The sequence below is a fragment of the Narcine bancroftii genome, chromosome 12, assembly GCF_036971445.1.
Source record: "Narcine bancroftii isolate sNarBan1 chromosome 12, sNarBan1.hap1, whole genome shotgun sequence".
Lineage (NCBI taxonomy): Eukaryota > Metazoa > Chordata > Chondrichthyes > Torpediniformes > Narcinidae > Narcine > Narcine bancroftii.
In genome coordinates, this window is record NC_091480.1 from 95,062,753 (window position 1) to 95,079,800 (window position 17,048).

At 41.0% G+C, this 17,048-nt stretch overlaps 1 protein-coding gene across 4 annotated transcripts in view; it reads right to left on the reverse strand.

Moving 5' to 3' along the window:
• Window positions 1-4,601: 4,601 nt before the first annotated feature.
• LOC138746562 (progranulin-like) overlaps window positions 4,602-17,048 on the reverse strand; it is a 54,639-nt gene continuing 42,192 nt past the window's right edge. For all 4 annotated transcript variants that reach the window (XM_069904848.1, XM_069904845.1, XM_069904849.1 and 1 more), the window contains 3 exons: window positions 16,491-16,718; window positions 8,575-8,790; window positions 4,602-6,995 (listed from right to left, as the gene is read on the reverse strand). In XM_069904848.1, the coding sequence (XP_069760949.1) occupies window positions 6,855-6,995; window positions 8,575-8,790; window positions 16,491-16,718 (585 nt within the window). In that variant the 3' untranslated portion in view covers window positions 4,602-6,854. The remainder of the gene's footprint in view (window positions 6,996-8,574; window positions 8,791-16,490; window positions 16,719-17,048) is intronic.

Below are 17,048 nucleotides of genomic sequence, written 5' to 3' on the forward strand. Positions count from 1 at the left end.
CATACCCCTCCCATCCATGTACCTGTCTTAAAATTGAGCCTACATTCAGATGGAATCTCATTCCATAATCCCTTAATTTTTCCCCTTTCATCTTTAACCCATGTCCTCTGATCTGTATCTTGCCTAACCTCAGTGGAAAAAATCTACTTGCATTTACTCTACATCCCTATCAAATACCCTTCCTTCCTTCTTTTACACTCCAGGGAATAAAGTCTTAAAATGTTTAATCTTTCCCTGTAACTTAAGTCCAGACAACATACTAGCAAATCTTCCTTCAATTTCATTGAATCTTTCCAGGAGATGGTTACCAAAATTGCACATAATACTCCAAATTTAGCCTCACTACTGTCTTATACAATAATATCTTAGGTCCTATACTCAATATTTTGATTTATGAAGGCTCTCTTTGTGACCCTATCTGCTGGTTTTGCCACTTTCAGGGAGCTGTGCTTCTGTTCTACTGCACTCTTCAGTGCCCTGCTATTTACTGTGCATGTTCTACCTTGATTTGTCCTTCCGCATCCCATTTTTCCAACTGGTCTGGATCACTCTGCAAGCTACGAAAACCTTGCTTGCTGTCCACAACATCTTCACTTTTTGTGTCATCTGCAACCTTGCTGCTCCAATTTACCACATTATCTGGATATTTGAGATAGATGACAAACAACAATGGACCCAACACTGATCTTCAAGTCACAGGCAATCATCCTCTGCCACTCTGGATTCTCCCCTAAACCTCCCATGTGGGACCTTGTCAAAGGCCTTACTAAAGCCTTTCCTGGTAACCTTCAAGCATTCTTCAAGATTTGTTAAACACGACCTACCATACACAAAGCTATGTTCACTGTCCCTAACTCTCGAAATAGTTGTATATCCAATCTCTCAAAACACCTTCCAATAACTTGCTAACTACTGATTTCAGGCTCACCGGTCTATAATTCCCAGGGTTATTTATGGATACTTTTTTAAAACAACGGAACAATACGAGCTACCTCCAATCCTCACCTGCCGCTAAGGACATTTGAAATATTTTAGCCAGAGCCCCTGCAATTTGTGCACTAGCCTCCCTCAAGGTCCAAAGGAATACCTTGTCAGGCCCTGTGAATATATTCACTTTTATTTGCTTTAACTATCACCTCCTCCACTTTAATCTGTATAGGTTGCATGACCTTACTGCATGTTTGCCTCACCTCCCTAGACCCTATGCTAGTTTCCTGAGTAAATTCTTCTTTGGCTTGGCTTCGCGGACGAAGATTTATGGAGGGGGTAAATGTCCACGTCAGCTGCAGGCTCGTTTGTGGCTGACAAGTCCGATGCGGGACAGGCAGACACGGTTGCAGGGGAAAATTGGTTGGTTGGGGTTGGGTGTTGGGTTTTTCCTCCTTTGCCTTTTGTCAGTGAGGTGGGCTCTGCGGTCTTCTTCAAGGGAGGTGCCAAGATGCACGGTTTGAGGCGACATCAACATGCAAAAAAACCCCATCTCTTCTGGCTCCAAACATAGCCAAATACTGTGATCTTCAGGAGGACCAATTTTGTCCCTTACTCTCTCTTCGTTCTTAATATACCTGTAGAAGCCCTTATGATTTTCCTTTGCATTGTCTGCCAAAACTACCTTGGGTCTTTTATCCTTCCTGAATTCCCTTTTTTTTAAAAACATTTTTTTGTACTCAAGCACCTCATTTGCTCCTTGTTGCCTACATCTGCTACACCCTTCTCTCTTCTTAACCAGATATCCCTTGAAAACCAAGGCTCCCATTTGCCTTTAATCCTTCGAGTCACATTCATACTCTGTATTCTCAAGGTTTCTCCTTTGAAGGTCTTCCAATTACAAAGCACATTTTGCCAGAAAACCGAGTCCAATCCATGCTTTCGAGATCCTTTCTTAATTCCTCAAAATTGTTTTTTTCCAATTTAGAATCTCAACCCAAGGTCCAAACCTATCCTTATCCATAATTATCTTGAACCTAACAACATTATCATCACTCAACCCAAAGTGTTCCCTGATGCATACTTTTGTGTTAAGTTAAAATCACCTACCATCACAACTTTGTTTCCTGCAGCTGTCTAACTCCCTGCAAAGTTTCTCCTCCAATTGGGTATAACACAATCCCATTATTGTAGTCATCTCTTTCCCCATTCCACAGCTCTCCACATATAGCTTCTTTAGATGAGCCTCGCTGTGATATTTTTTCCTAACAAGCAATGCCACTCCTCCCCCTTTCATCCCTCCTGCTCTATCGCATCTGAGGCAGCCAGAACCCTGAAACATTGAGCTGCCAGACCTGCAACCAAGTTTCGTGAATGGCCACAACATAATTCCCTTTGCCAATCCATGTTCTAAGCTCATCTGCCTTTCCAACAATACTGAGAACATTATTTCAACCATACACAACTGTTTTGTTTCTCTCTTTATATAGAGTCTTAACATTATCTTTTTCCTCTGGCACTCAAACCCCCCTTCCCTGGAGCAGCACTAGCAAGCCTCCTGCAAGGATAGTAATCCCCCTCCAGTTCAGATGCAAACAGCCTTGCCGGTAATGATCCCACCTTCCCTAGAAGAGAGCCCAATGATCCAGAAATAAAAAGTCCTCCCTCCTGCACCAGCTCTTTTGCAACCTGTTAAGCAGCATTATATTCCTAATTTCACTCGCATGTATCACAGGCAGCAATGCTGAGAGCACAACCCTCAAGGCCAACTTCCTGACTCTCTTTGCAGGACCTCATTGCCCTTCCTACCCACAACACCTGGCTACTCACCCTCTCTCCTTAAAATGCTATGAATTTGATCTGAGATAATCCCAGGCCTGGCTGGCCACAGAACTTCTTATCTGTTGCCACACCATTGAATCCCCTATCACTGCAGCTTGCCTTTTCTCCTACCTTCTCTTAGCCATAAGACCATACTCTGTCAGGCCAGAGACCTGACCACCATCGTTTGTCACTGGTAGGTCACAGGGGTGCCCTGCACTGACTGACTGTTGCCTTTCCTTCCTCCGATATGTTATGCATCTCCTGTCTATCACCCCCTCCGTCTCCCAAAGTGATCCAGAGTTCATCCAACTCCAAATACCTAACAAGTCTGAAAAGGGGCTACATTCTCACTGTCTATAAAATGGGGGGGAAAAACCCTGCCTTTACCCTGTGCCTTTTTGCAGAATCCTTTTGTTCAACAGGTCTGTCCTCAACTCCTGCAGCACCACCTCAGCTTCTGCTCTCCTAAGACTCAAAATTCCACACTGACACTGGCCTCTCCCACAGTTGTCAGGTAACTTGAGCTCCCCTTCCCTATATTGGCTGCAGCCAATTAGCCACAGGACAAAGTTGAACAGTTCTCTTCTCGTTCCAATCCTGGTCTCACAATTCCCGTCTAGAAACAAACAACTTTATCCGTTTAGATCGGACTGCCTGAAGATACCCTTTACCAAAGCAAATGACTGCATACTTTCAACTCCATTTATCCACATGCTCAACTTATCCATTTTCTGTTGTAAGATCCTATTATCTTCATAGCATCTTATTTTTTGCAGTATCAGCGCGTACCTTGCACTCTACCCTTAAGGAATTATCCTTGGGCATGCCACTGATTACATTCTTCTAACTGTCGGCAATAACATTTACAACAAAGACCAATTCTTCCCCAAAATATCATGTGCACCCATCTTTTGTGGCACCTCGTCAATTGAAATGGCAAACACATCTACATGTTCCCACTCGTCGGCATTACTTATTTTGCTTTCACCAGGAACTCTAGCAAATTTGTCATGAATTACCTTTATTGGTGGCACGGTTAGTGTAATGCTGTTACAGTGCCAGCCATTGGGACCAGGGTTCAAATCCCGTGCTGTAAGGAGTTTGTACATTCTCCTTGTGTCTGCGTGGCTTCTGGTTTCCTCCCACCATTCAAAATATACTGGGGTTATGGGTCAATTGGGTGTTATCGTGGGCATGTTACCATGCTGTACGTCTACATTTAAAACAAAACATTACTGACTCAATTTGATTACATTAGGCTTCTTTAAAATGACCAGCTCTATTTTTCTTGATTATAGTCACCAGCATCTTGCCAACACGATGTTAGAGTTGTACTTGCAGTTTTCCATTGCCCTGGTACCTTCCCTTAATAAAATTTTATAAAACTTCAAATATTCCACCATTTCTGCAGACTATTGCAACCTGGTGACTTTGCCTTTAATTCCATTAATTTTTCTCACATCGAAGAATTATCAGGAGGGATATTTGCAGATTCCACCCCTGTTATGAATACTGGATTTATCATTACTTAATCCCACTTTAAACACCTTCTTCCTTTGGGTAGAACTGCAGAAACCTTGCTGTTTTCTCAATTTTTCCACCTTTTGTTTTGCATTGTGAATTTAGCCGTGGCAGGAGAAAACTAATAACAATGCCTGCATTATGAATTAACCACCTAACAGGTATTTAAGATTTCAAAACCAGTCTGGCTTGTAACTTGTTACAATTGAATTAATTTGATAACCAGAACTGAGGTGAGTAGAACATGTTCAGATCTACCTACCTATCAGTCATCATCTTACTCAGATCAGCAATTTAACTCTTTGGAATATTGAGCAGTCTTCCAGAAATTATTTTTAAAAAATCAGTTCAGTTTTATTTGTAGGAAACATCAAAAAGGTACAGTGCAAGCAATTACCATCTCCATAACCAGTAGCTTGCCATTGTTTCAATGAAGTGTGCCCCAAATCCAACAGCCGACCAAGTTCCAGTGGAAGGATAACATCATAGTGGCCCACAGTGATTTGCATTGTTTAGTAGATACCATTATTCCAAAATACAAAAAGGTTAAACATTCGATTCAAAAATTGTTCCTTATGTAAATGCACAAATGAAAATTATGGCCATTCACTGAATATCCTGTGAAACAAACAGCCCAAGTACACATCTCATTGGAATATTTAGAAATAATTCAGAAACAAATGTTTAAACTACTAGTATGTGTACCAATTATGGAGCACTAATGAGGCTAGGACTTAACTGTAAAAGTCAGAACCTTGAAGCTGGTGACGTGGGTAGATAATGTGGTTTGGAAGATGCTGGTCTTCTGACTCCTGGGTTAGTGTCCTGAGTTCTGTTGGTCAAGGTACAGGAGGGATACAATAGCACTGGAGAGGAGATTCATCAGAAACGCTCCATGCCAGACAATATCCTGTTGAGTAGCGACTGGGTGATCTGGGTTTTTTCTCCCTGGAGGTGTACGACTGAAGCATGTAAAATTGAGGGGAAGATTATTGGGGTAGACTTTGGAAAACCTTTCTCCATAATCAGAGGTCACTAGAACTAGATACGGGTTTAAAGTAAGGAGGAAGCAATTCAGAGGGGAAAATGAAGGGGCCTTCAACCAGAGAGAGGTAATTACACAGCTCAAGAGTATACTGACAGGTTAAAGTGTTTAAATGAGCACTTGATTTGCTCAAGTAGAGGGCTTTGGACAAAATGCTGAGCAATGGAGTTCAGACACTTGTCAGAATAAGTGAATTGGCCAAATGGTCTTAAATTTGGTATTGAACACTGAAATTGTATGTCCACATATTTATCTAAAGAGAAATTTTAATCTCTTAATGCAGAATGAGAGCCGATATTTACCTGAGAGTTTTAGTCAGTCGCAGTCACTGCTGGAAGCCACGTCCAACTCTGCAAGCTAGCAATGCCCTTGAACAAGCACAATGTTTAACTTCAGCTTTAAACATTGTAAGAAATTATCTTCCAACATTTGAAATATGTTTTGACCATTAATTTGACAATCAAGCAATTGTCTAGGGCCAGAAGTACATGCCAAATTTATCATCTCAACCAAACCTCAAAAGCTTCCATCATATTACGAGTGGTAAAATAAACTTCCTTTGCCTTGTCGCATTGATAAAAGGGTAGTAGAGAATGAGATGAGCTGAATAATGAAACTTGGCAGAGAGATCATGTTTCCGGGATGACATACTCAACACAGCCAGGCTTGAATATACAAATAAGGCACAAAGAACTGAAGGGGAAATTGAAGGGATACCTACACTCGTGCCATCATTTGATGAGGGAGTGTGGCATTAACCTCAGTCAACCACCAAAGAACAATGTCACCTCTATCCCTCACCCATCCAGTGTGCCTGCACTACATTTACCACAGTTTAAAATATTTTGTCATTTGTGTTAGGGTTGTTGTCTCTCACATCTAGAAGCACACTCGTACTGCATTGAAGGTAAGAAAATGTAAAGCATTTCTGAATTAAGCCAAGCATCAACTGAGTTACAAATTTGATCAGGCAAGTTGTCTGATCACCTTGTTTGAGCTGAACAAACTTACAAATTCCCCTTTTTATATAAGCAGCTAGGTTTAAAGGTATTTAAATTTAGCATCCACAGTGCACGAAAACAAAATTCAGTTTAAAATTGACTCAAAAGGATTTTATACTAAAAATTTTAACTTGAAGTACAGGTGCTCCCCAGCTTACAATTTTTCGAAGTTATGATGGTACAGTAATCACAAGCATTGATAATTCCTCCAAGGTGAATTCTTTGTAGCCTCCTTGGTCAATCACTTCTTTAGTTCAGTCGGAAAGTTTGTAGGAACTGATACAGCACTATTATACAAGGTCTACCTGTATTCTTTTTTGACTTCCGGTGGGTTTTCTGGAATGTAACCCCATTGTAAACTGAGGAGCACCTGTAGTTAACAATCTGGACTTTACAACCCAGAGGTGTTTTCAGTATAGTATACTCTACCAAAAGATTCATTCGTTATTAAAAATGTTAACCAAATCTTTCCTTTTCAATCTAGAAACTGAAGAGTTTTGTTTTAGGGCATTACACAGTGAGGGGCACATAGCAGGTCACAGGGTATTGAAGACCTTTTTGCGCTTTAAGAAAAGTTGGCCCCAGTGGAGCTGAGACTTCAAAGTGCATGCTTTGGCTCCCTCATTGCAGGTGTAGCCATTTGGACAGCAGTGCATCATGTCTTCACAGCAAGTAGCCTGCAAAAGAATCAGAAATTGGACTCAGTTTCACTCATCAAAATCCTTTTGACATTCATCCTAGGAAAGCCATTAGTGTGCATGGTAAAAATCAAAATTACCCCAGTAAATGCAATGAATATTTTTGAATAGTTGATCTTTATCCATGTAAAGCTGCATTATAGCAAGCCTGTTTGTTTTTGGATCCACAAATATCTTCTGAGCAATCAAGTTGAGTGAAAAACAACTCCTTAATCAGAGGTCAATATTCTTCGACTTTTAACCATTCACAATATTTTACAAGTGTAGAAGATTTTGATTTCGAAGTGAAATGTCTTCAGTTTTATTTCAATAATAATATCCGAATTATCTCTTAGAAATATCACTCATACCATGAAAAAATATTATAAGGCCTCAGTTATTATCCTTCTGTAGACAAGGTGAAGTCTAATGTCACACTTAAATCCTGCAATTTTGTTCCCTTTATTTCTGGCAAAATTTCTCTGCAAATAGGTACCAGGAACTGCTGGGCTCCGAGAAATTATATTCACTGCTTCCCAAATTTAAGTATGTACTGACCTCAAATCACATCTGCCAAACAGAGCAATTGAACTTCCTAGAACCTCTGGTTCATTCAGATGGAAGAGTAGAGTGGATGATCATCTCTATTACTCCATGTTGTTGAAGTCTACTCAACTTCATTTAGGAATCTTTACCAATGCGGGAATCTCAAAAGCCCTGCAATTCATCAGCTGAGAGGAAACACAGCTAAAACCACTACAATCTTCATCTCCTCAAAAACACTTCTACGGAGAGGGCTACTTCATCGATTTCATGATTCTCTCCTTGAAAGAATATTTCATAATCAAAAGTGTAACAATCCTGAATACACGAATGCTGGGCAGGCAAGCAGAACTTGCTCAAAGAGTACTGATTCAGATCTGGATAACATGCAGGAACAAGTGCGGTGGCTCTGAAGCTCCATCAGATGAGGGATTTTACCAGAGCACGTGACTGCTAGCCCTTGAATAGTATGCAAAAAAAAACCTTCACTGTATCTCAGGACGTGATAATAATATCTTTCACATTAAAGATCTCTTAAAAATCCAAAAACACAACGCTGAGAAGCTCAGCAGGTCAAACAGTGTCCTTGTATAGGTAACCGACATTTCAGGCTTGAGCCCTTCATCAAGGTAAAAAATCTACAGGTTTTCATGTTTTACTTTTAACAAAGCCAAATTAGGAGTGAAGCATTTACTAAACTCACCAGCAAGATAAACATCACCGAGTTGATGTCAAAACAAAACTTGTTAAAATTCATGTCCAATGTGCTGCACTGCAAGAGATAGGTTCCTTGTTCTAAGTTATACAACTTGATGTAACGACAGAATACAGTTTTGAGGTAACTCAAACCAGTATTCGTTAATTAAAGCCTCTACGGCAGCCTCCATTACATTTGCTTTACAGATTCTCGTGCTGTATTGTACAATTAAGGCCATGAACGTGGTTGCTGCATTCATCTCTCCACACTACACAAATTCTTTACAAAGTGAACCATTGTGTCATCCTGCAGAAACCGTGCAATTACTAAATCACTTACTTGACTGTATGGGCAGCAAGACCAGCTGCCTGAGGCAACCTTGCAGCAAGTGGCTGAAGATGGACATTTCACCATGTCATCACATTCTATGTCAGAGAAAGGCAGCTGCTTGATTTTCCTGGGCACACAGACATTTTTCTTTTCACAGATCATTGACACCAAATTACACGTGTAGCCCTTTGGACAACAGTGCTCATGGTCCTGGCAGCAAACTGCCTAAAAGAAAGAAGATCTACATTAATACTTCACTCTATGATAATCTTTCCTCCTTCCAAGGGAACAGGTTTGTTTTTTGCAAAAGAAGTTCTCACACAGAGCAAATTATAAAATCCAGCAGGTATAATGGGGAAGCAAAAGAGTCTGAAACTTCATGAAATTAGTAACTAGTAGTACAACTAGACTCCTGGAAAACACTGTGAATGTTCATTACATAGCTTAAATCACTTCAGTTACTTATTGGAACTCAATCTTTGTTCATAGATGCTTTCAGTTACAGTCCATGTTCTAGTCAGCCATCAGACTCTGAGCACCAACACCATCGGATATTGTTATTCAGTGGTTTGTCCAATTGGATCATCATGGGTGAAGGAGGTGAGGGAACTCCACTGTCCCACTGGTTTACATCAACAGGTTTATTAATATAGATGGTATTTCAAACAGAAGTTTAGGCCTAAAACCACATAGATCTTGAAATTCATTCTAGAGCTGCATCATTAGATCAGAACTCAGGAAAGTAGCTATTTTATAACAATCCAGAATAAATCCAAAAGTACACTTCTTGTCTATTGGCACCAGATACAGCCATTTTCCCCCACAGATCAGTAATACATGACAGAGCTCTAGGTCCTCTATATTCAGGTATATATGCTCACATTTTTACAAAAGAATACCTGCTCAACAAGCAACCTGACATGAAACCCTGCCCTTCTTACAAACTCCTAACCATGCATTCCTGCATTCAACTCTGCTATGAATCACACATAGCAGGCAGCAAAGAGGTGGCAATGAACCATCTAATAGTTGTGGTGGAAAAACTGCCTGGGAGGGCTGTGGCTGGTTAGCCCAGGCTAAGATACAGGGCTTGGGGAATGGTTCAGGTCCCTTTTAATGTCGCCTAGACGATAGACTTTTTTCTGCTGTACCATGTGCATTGCTCCAGTACCTCTAACAATAAGAGAATGAGTCGCTGCATGTCTGTGCATTCGCCTCTGCAGCCAACACAACTGTTCCAATACAGTGAGCTTCAAGTACTTAAAACCGCTCTTCTGAATGAGTTCCCAAACATTCCCACAATTCTATGAATTATCTACAATTAAGAAAATCACAGAATATGATATTCTATTTAATGGTGTCCATGTTCCTCTCCAAAATTCAAAGCAGGTACTGTATTTACATCACTGCTGTGAATGGATAATAGTAGCACAGGGGAGCGAGCCACTTCCTCAACCTCCAGTAAACTGGGTTAAATGCTGATCTCCATTGGAGGGAAATTGGCACATTCTTCCCATTACCTCTCAAGCTTCCTCTAGGCATCCTGGTTTCCTCTTTTGGTAGGTTAACTGGTCACTTTAAAATTGTTCCGAGAGTCGTGGAGTTGCAGAATTTGGGAATGTACATAGGATTAGTGTGTAAACAGAAAGTTGGCCAGCATTCACTTGATGGGCTGGAAAGCTTGTTTCTATGCAGTTTGACTATACAAGGCCAAAGGATACAGCAATAATGGAAAGCCTAAATTTATCAGCAGGTCTGAACCAGGGAAATTACAGATTCTCCACATCTAATTTGGGTGACAGCCAACTAATTTCCTGTTTTATAGGTTTAATTTCAAAAATATGTCAATAATTTAAGCCATTGAGTGGGCAAAAAGCTGGCAAATGTAAAATGGATAAAATGTTAATCTGTTCATTTTGGAAGCTGCAACAACAAGGGATTTGGGGGGGTCCTTGGGTTTCTGCATTGTGTTCATGCACAAGTGCAGGAAGTAATAGGAAAGGCTAGTGGATTGTTCGCCCTTATTTCAAGAGGGTTGGGGAATAAAAATAAGGATTACTGTAGAGTGGCGCAGTTAGTGCAATGCTGTTTGAATCCGGCATTGTCTGTAAGGAGTTTGTACGTTCTCCTTATGTCATCTGTGTGGGTTTCTGCCCTGGTTTCCTTCTACCCTTCCCAATGTACTTTATACAATTACAAAGAAAACAAAAAATTAACTATCTGAAAGACAAATGTTCAAAGTTTTGTTATTAGTTTTCCTGCCAAGTAACATTCTTTTCAGGAAGACTGGTAAAACAAATCTTTTCACCGAGAAGGGAAGAGCCTGACAAGTCTGGTAGAAATCCTATTACAGTGCCAGTGACCCGAGTTCAAATCCCGCACTGTCTGCATGGGTTGAAATTGGGTGCTCCAGTTTCCTCCCATCCTTCAAAACCCATGGCGTCAGTAGGTTAATTTGGGCGGCATGGGTTGAAATTGGCTTCATATAATGGTTTTATTGTATATTGGTTTTGGAGGGGGGAGGGAAGGGGGGAAAAAGCCATGGTGTATATTTAATGAGGAATGTTTGTACATATTTTGGTTGTTATGGCTCACAGTGCGAAAAATAAAAAAAATTATTAAAAAAAAACATGCTTCAATACAATTTAAATTTGAAATGATGTTTTAAAAGTACTTGGATGTGCACTTCAGGAGCTAAGACCTGCAGACTAAATGCAAGAAGATGGAACTCCACAGAATGGTTCTTTGACCAGTGCTATTACAGTTCCAGTGATCCAGTGCTGTCTGTAAGGATTTTTTTTACATTCTCCAAAACAGGGTCGGGGTGCTAATTGTATGTAATTACGCGGCACTTGTTTCATGGGCTGGAAGGGATTTCCACTGTGCTGTACTGTTGAAATTATGACAAATTTCCTACATTCTACAAATAGCATAGAGACTAAATGTTAATTACTTAAAGACAATTGCTTTCTGGACCACAACACACCTGTCCAGCTCCATCAAAAGGCTGATTACAAAGTTTGAAAAAAGCCTCATGCTGTTCCAAAAGGGAAGAATCGAAGACTGCATGCATACAAATGAAAAATGCACCAGCCACCATAACCCATCACAAATGAATTTGCAAGCATTCACAGAAACAGGTCAAAAGACAAATAACCAAGCAGTACCAACTAACCTGTGGAAGCGGACAGCAGCCCCAGGATCTTAAGGGCATCCTGCAGCAAGTGGAGCCTGATTGACACTTTACAGTTTTATCACACTGGACATCTAAGGCTTCGCCTTTCACAATACTTGGCATCTTTGTCAACAGGAATAGAATAGATGTGAAACAGGAAAGTCTGCAGATTGTATTAAAAACACAGAAATGCTGGAGGACCTCAGCTGGTCTCTCAGTCCATAGGAAGTAAAGGCAAAAGGAATCTGAATTAAAGACTAGGGTGAGAGAATGGGGAAAAGGGGAAGGAGAGACCAACAGCCAAAAGGAAAGGTGAGAATTGATTTTGGAAACAGGCAAAAGGGAAGGGGGAGAGAGCTAGAGGAAAGGAGTCAGAGTGGAATAATCCAGTGGGGGGCAGATGAGGGAAATTAAAACAGAGAAGTCGATGTCAATGCCATCTGGTTGTAGGATCCCCAAACAGAAGGTGGGGTATTGTTCCTCCAATTTGCAGGTGGTCTCATTCTGGTAGAACATGAGACCATACAGACGTGTCAGCAGGGAATGGGGCAGTGAATCTAAATGGGTGGCCACTGAGAGATGCACTTTACTGCGGCAGACAGAGCCTTTGGGACAGAACTCCCTTGAACAATACGTGTAACAATTGGGGCAGCAAATTCCTTGATCTAAAGAAAAAAACTGCTATACCTCGTCATAATCTTATCAGGGATAATAAAATCAGCAGATATATAGCATAAATAAAATGATATGGAGTGGAGCACAGGCCGATGGGAAAGAGGTTATGGATGGATATGGGCGTGAGGGCAGGTTAAAAAATAAGCTGGGAAGTGATAGGGAGAGGGGATCGCTCTCTGAATTGAGAGGGTAGGAGGTGGGGAACTAGAGGAAAGGAGACAGAAACAAAGGCCTAATGGAAACTGGAGATGTCTATTAATTCATACTGAAATAAAATTGGTTAACCAACTTCACCAACATTTGAGAATTAGATATCCTGTGTGAATTAGAGTTTATTAGTCACACTGAAACATAAGGTACAGAGCACAGAAAATTTAGCCTGCTGTGCAATACACAAAATGACCTGGCTCTCATCAAAACCAAAGGTCGTAAAATATGCCCTCATTTTTCTAAAAAAATATTAAATGATCTAAACTTCAAATAATTATTACAAAGCATAATGCGTCTCTATTCTGTGCATTTATTTATTTCCTTTGCTCTCTGTATTGAGCTTTTAAAATCTAACTAGAGAAAGGGTTTGGAGTTCGAGCCACTCTCTGAAACATGCATTTGTTCCAGCAGAACCAGCCCCGGTACCCCTGAAGGAGTGTGGCACTGTCAGGGGCATTACTGGAGACAGGACTTTCAGACAGACCAATGAAATCTTCTGCCATTTTACAAGCCAGAGTGGAAGATCGAATTTTTATTAAAGAAAACGACTGTGATTAATGTACGAGGAAGAAATGGCTGAAATACAAGTGATTGACATTTGAAGGAAAGCTTAATTAATCTTTAACTACTTGAGGAAACAGCCATCACGTCCACTTCCCCCCAGCTCAGCTTACAGCATGTAATGCTTTAGAGACTTCAAGTATTTGCACACAATAGCAGTCAGCTTTCTTAGAATAGCATTAATCATTATTGAAAACTTCTTAACAACCAATTGGCAAAGAGACCCATCCCACCCAAAGCACACTCTCTTCTCCCTCATCTTATCATGGATAAGATTCACAAATGGGAAACTTGCACCAAACTGGCTCAAAGACTGTTTCTTCCTTACAGCCATCAGGCTTCTGAATGAAGGAATCTTCCCATGTTGCTATGTACCTGTAACACCACACAGTGGGGATTATTGTCGAACAGAGATCAGGGTACAGCAGCATAGGTACAGGTGGATAAGGTGGCAAAGGTAACATTGTGCAGGGAAGATAGTACAAAAGATGGGAACTCAATTCAATTGTACAAGGCAGAGAGACTGCGCTTAAATATGAAATTCTGGTCTCCCAGCTATTGGAAGGACATCAATAAATTGGAATGTTTCCAAGAATAGATGGTTTAAGTATAGTTAAAAACAGAAATGCTGAAGCTGGTCTCGCAGCATCCATAAGAGGTAAATATATAGATTTCTGACGTTTCAGGCTTGAGCCCTTCTTCAAAGTGTAACCAAAAGAACAAGAGCGAGTCAGAATAAAGACAAGGCTGGCTGGGGGAGGAGTCCAGGCCAACAAAAGGTGTAACTTGGATATAATAAGAGGAGAAGTGAAAATTGATTTTAGCTCAGTGAAAGGATCAGCAGGAAAAGGGAAGAGAGAGCTGGGAGAGGGGAGGGGATTTAAACAGAAACTGGAGAAATCAATAATGCCATCTGGATGGAGGGTACCCAGACGGAATACGAGGAGTTGTTCCTCCATTTTGCGAGTGATCTCAGTCTGGCAGACATGTCAGCAGAACGAGACAGGGAATTAAAATGGGTGGCCACTGGGAGATCCACGCTATTGCAGCGGGCAGAGCTAAGGTGCTCAATGAAGCAATCTTCAAGTCTTTGCCCAGTTGCAGTTGAGTATAGGGAGTGGTTGGGAAAAGGAGGGGGACTGGCTTTACATAATAGTATTTTCTTAGCTGTATGGCATTGAATGAGGATAGAGCAAGTATAGATCAAGAGAGAGGTGAAAGTAATTGAAAGTTTTGCCAATGGTTTTGAAAATGAAGCAGACACAGGAGGGAAAGTCAGATAACACAGGCGGGTTAAGACAGTCACTAATCACATGAGGGAGAACAGTTCCAAATTTCAAGAATGAGGAATGGAGCTGGCTCATTGTGGACTTGCATTGGTGTCTCTTCTGTAGGGTTACACAATGTCAAAAACCAGCTCCTACCATGGATAAACAGATGGCCAACTGATTCTGCATTATAAAAGGGAACCAAAGAGTTACATCAGCAGAAGTATTGGCCCAACCCAAGTTAACGTTTAGCAGCCCCAACAAAAATGTCGCCTGGGTTTCAGCATCTGGAATACAAGGAAAGATTGAGCCAAATAGGTCTTTATTCCTTGGAATGTAGAAGGCTGAGAAGGGATTTGATAGAGGTGTTTAAGATAACGAGAGGGATAGATAGAGTTGATGTGGAAAGGCTTTTCCCTTTGAGAGTAGGAGAGATGGATACAAGAGGTCATAGGTTGAGAGTTGACGGGCAAAGGTTTAGGAGTGACATGAGGGGGAACTTCTTTACTCAGAGAGTGGTTACTGTGTGGAATGGGCTTCCGGGAAAGGTGGTGGAGGCAGGGTCAATTTTGTCATTTAAGAAAGAGTTGGATAAGTATATGGATGGGAGGGGGATGGAGGAATATGGGCAGGGTGCTGGTAGGTGGGATTAGAGGAGGGTACTTGCATCAGTGCGAACTAGAAGGGCCAAATTGGCCCGTTTCCGTGCTGTAATTGTTATATGGTTATATAGACATTTCTCTAACATGAACGCCCTACTGCGCAATGTGAAGTACCTTTACAACAATTAACAACACACCGCCTTCAGTTTTATTCACACACTGCTTGAGCAACAAACGAATAGAAACACCTATGCTTTTATATTCCTGCCTGTTACACACAGAGCCATTGGCACAGCAGTGCATTTAATCTTCACAGCAAACTGCCTATTGGAGCAAAGTTAACTCATCAAATTAAGATGCAATTGCCAAGAGTCAATTTAATGTTTGCCAGAAGAGTATGTATGATCAATCCAAACCCCAAATACAGATAACTCCAATTATCCAAAATTGGATTCTCCAAAATCCTCATTTATCCAAACTTTTAAAAAATTTCTGATAAATGAGGATATCCGAAACAAATCAGAAATCCTCATTTATCCAAATGTTTGGGATTTTTTTCGGAGCTGAACTGATCTTACAGATTGAAAAAAAAATTCAATTCCCTCTCTCTTTCCATTTCTTCTTTAACTTCCCTATTGAGTTTTCTCTCCAACTCTCTCTCAAACCGTGTGCCACTGTTTCCCAGCCGCAAGTGGTCGGAAAAATCACTTCTCCCGGAGTCATCAAGGAGAGCGGCCTCCTCAGGCCCCATGGCATTCCTTCCCTCCCTCCCTGGCACAGTGGAGGTCCTGACACCAACTCCGAACCGTCTCCTCAGCCTGCTACCGTACATGAATACCGGACTCCCCAGTGTGCATGTGCAGTATGCCTAGGGGAGGATTCGGGGGTTGGGGTCTTCAGTGACTGGGAAACAGGAGCCCGCCAGTGAAAGTTCTACCAGCCTGGGAAGCCTCCTCTGAGATCAGCAGCATCGGTGGGTTCGTGTTGGTGATCGGCAATTGGGACGTTTCGGGGATCAGCCGTGACCGGCATTTGGTGAGAATTAAACATTATTTATAATGCTTAAAAGCCCGTCCCTTGTTGTTTAAACACTGTAGATTTTCTGTTGCTACTGGGGTGCTTTTTTTTTAAAAAAAATGACCATTTCTCTGAATAAAAACATTTATCCAACATAAGGCCTGGTTGCGACCATTTTGGATAATCAGGGTTAACTCTCTTGGTTCATACCCACCTGTATTTATGCTCCAATGGCACTAGAAGACTGACCAGCCCACTTTTGTTGTGAAAACCCACCATGTACATGCAATTCAGAAGGGAAACATCAATGCTTGTTACAAATACACTTCCTTACTTTAGTCGGATGAAGATTCTTAATAACAAATGCAACTTTCAATATTTACCCAATTCAATTAAAGATTTATCTTTATGACTAACCTCTGGCAAAGGACAGCATTCCCAATCACCTGAAGGACGTTTACAGCAGGTATCGCCTTTTAAACAGGCCACAGTATCATTACATTTGACATCAGTCATAGAGCCTTGCACAATCGCTGGAGTTTTAGTTATCCAAGGAATGGAAATATCCCCGAAGAAACATTTTCCAGTAGAATCACAAATCCAGCCTTCTGGACAACAGTGTTCATGATCGGGGCAACAAACTGCCTGATGAGAGAAGAACCACAATTGCATACTGCAGAAGTACATTTTTTTTTGTTTTACATTATTACAATCCTTGCATTCATATTTCTGACCAATCCTCTGGGAAAGCAATTGAAATGAAGAGAGTGAAACATGAGAGCCTACAGATGCTGATATTATAGTAAAAACACAAATCCCTGGAGAAATGCAGCAGGTCTTGCACCGTCCATAGGAGGTAAAGATATAGAACTGACATTTCAGGCCTGACCCCCTTCTTCAATTGAGATGAGCACCAAGTGCTTTAATACCAGGAGCAAATGTTGTTGACAATTATATTTTACCATTACAAGTTCC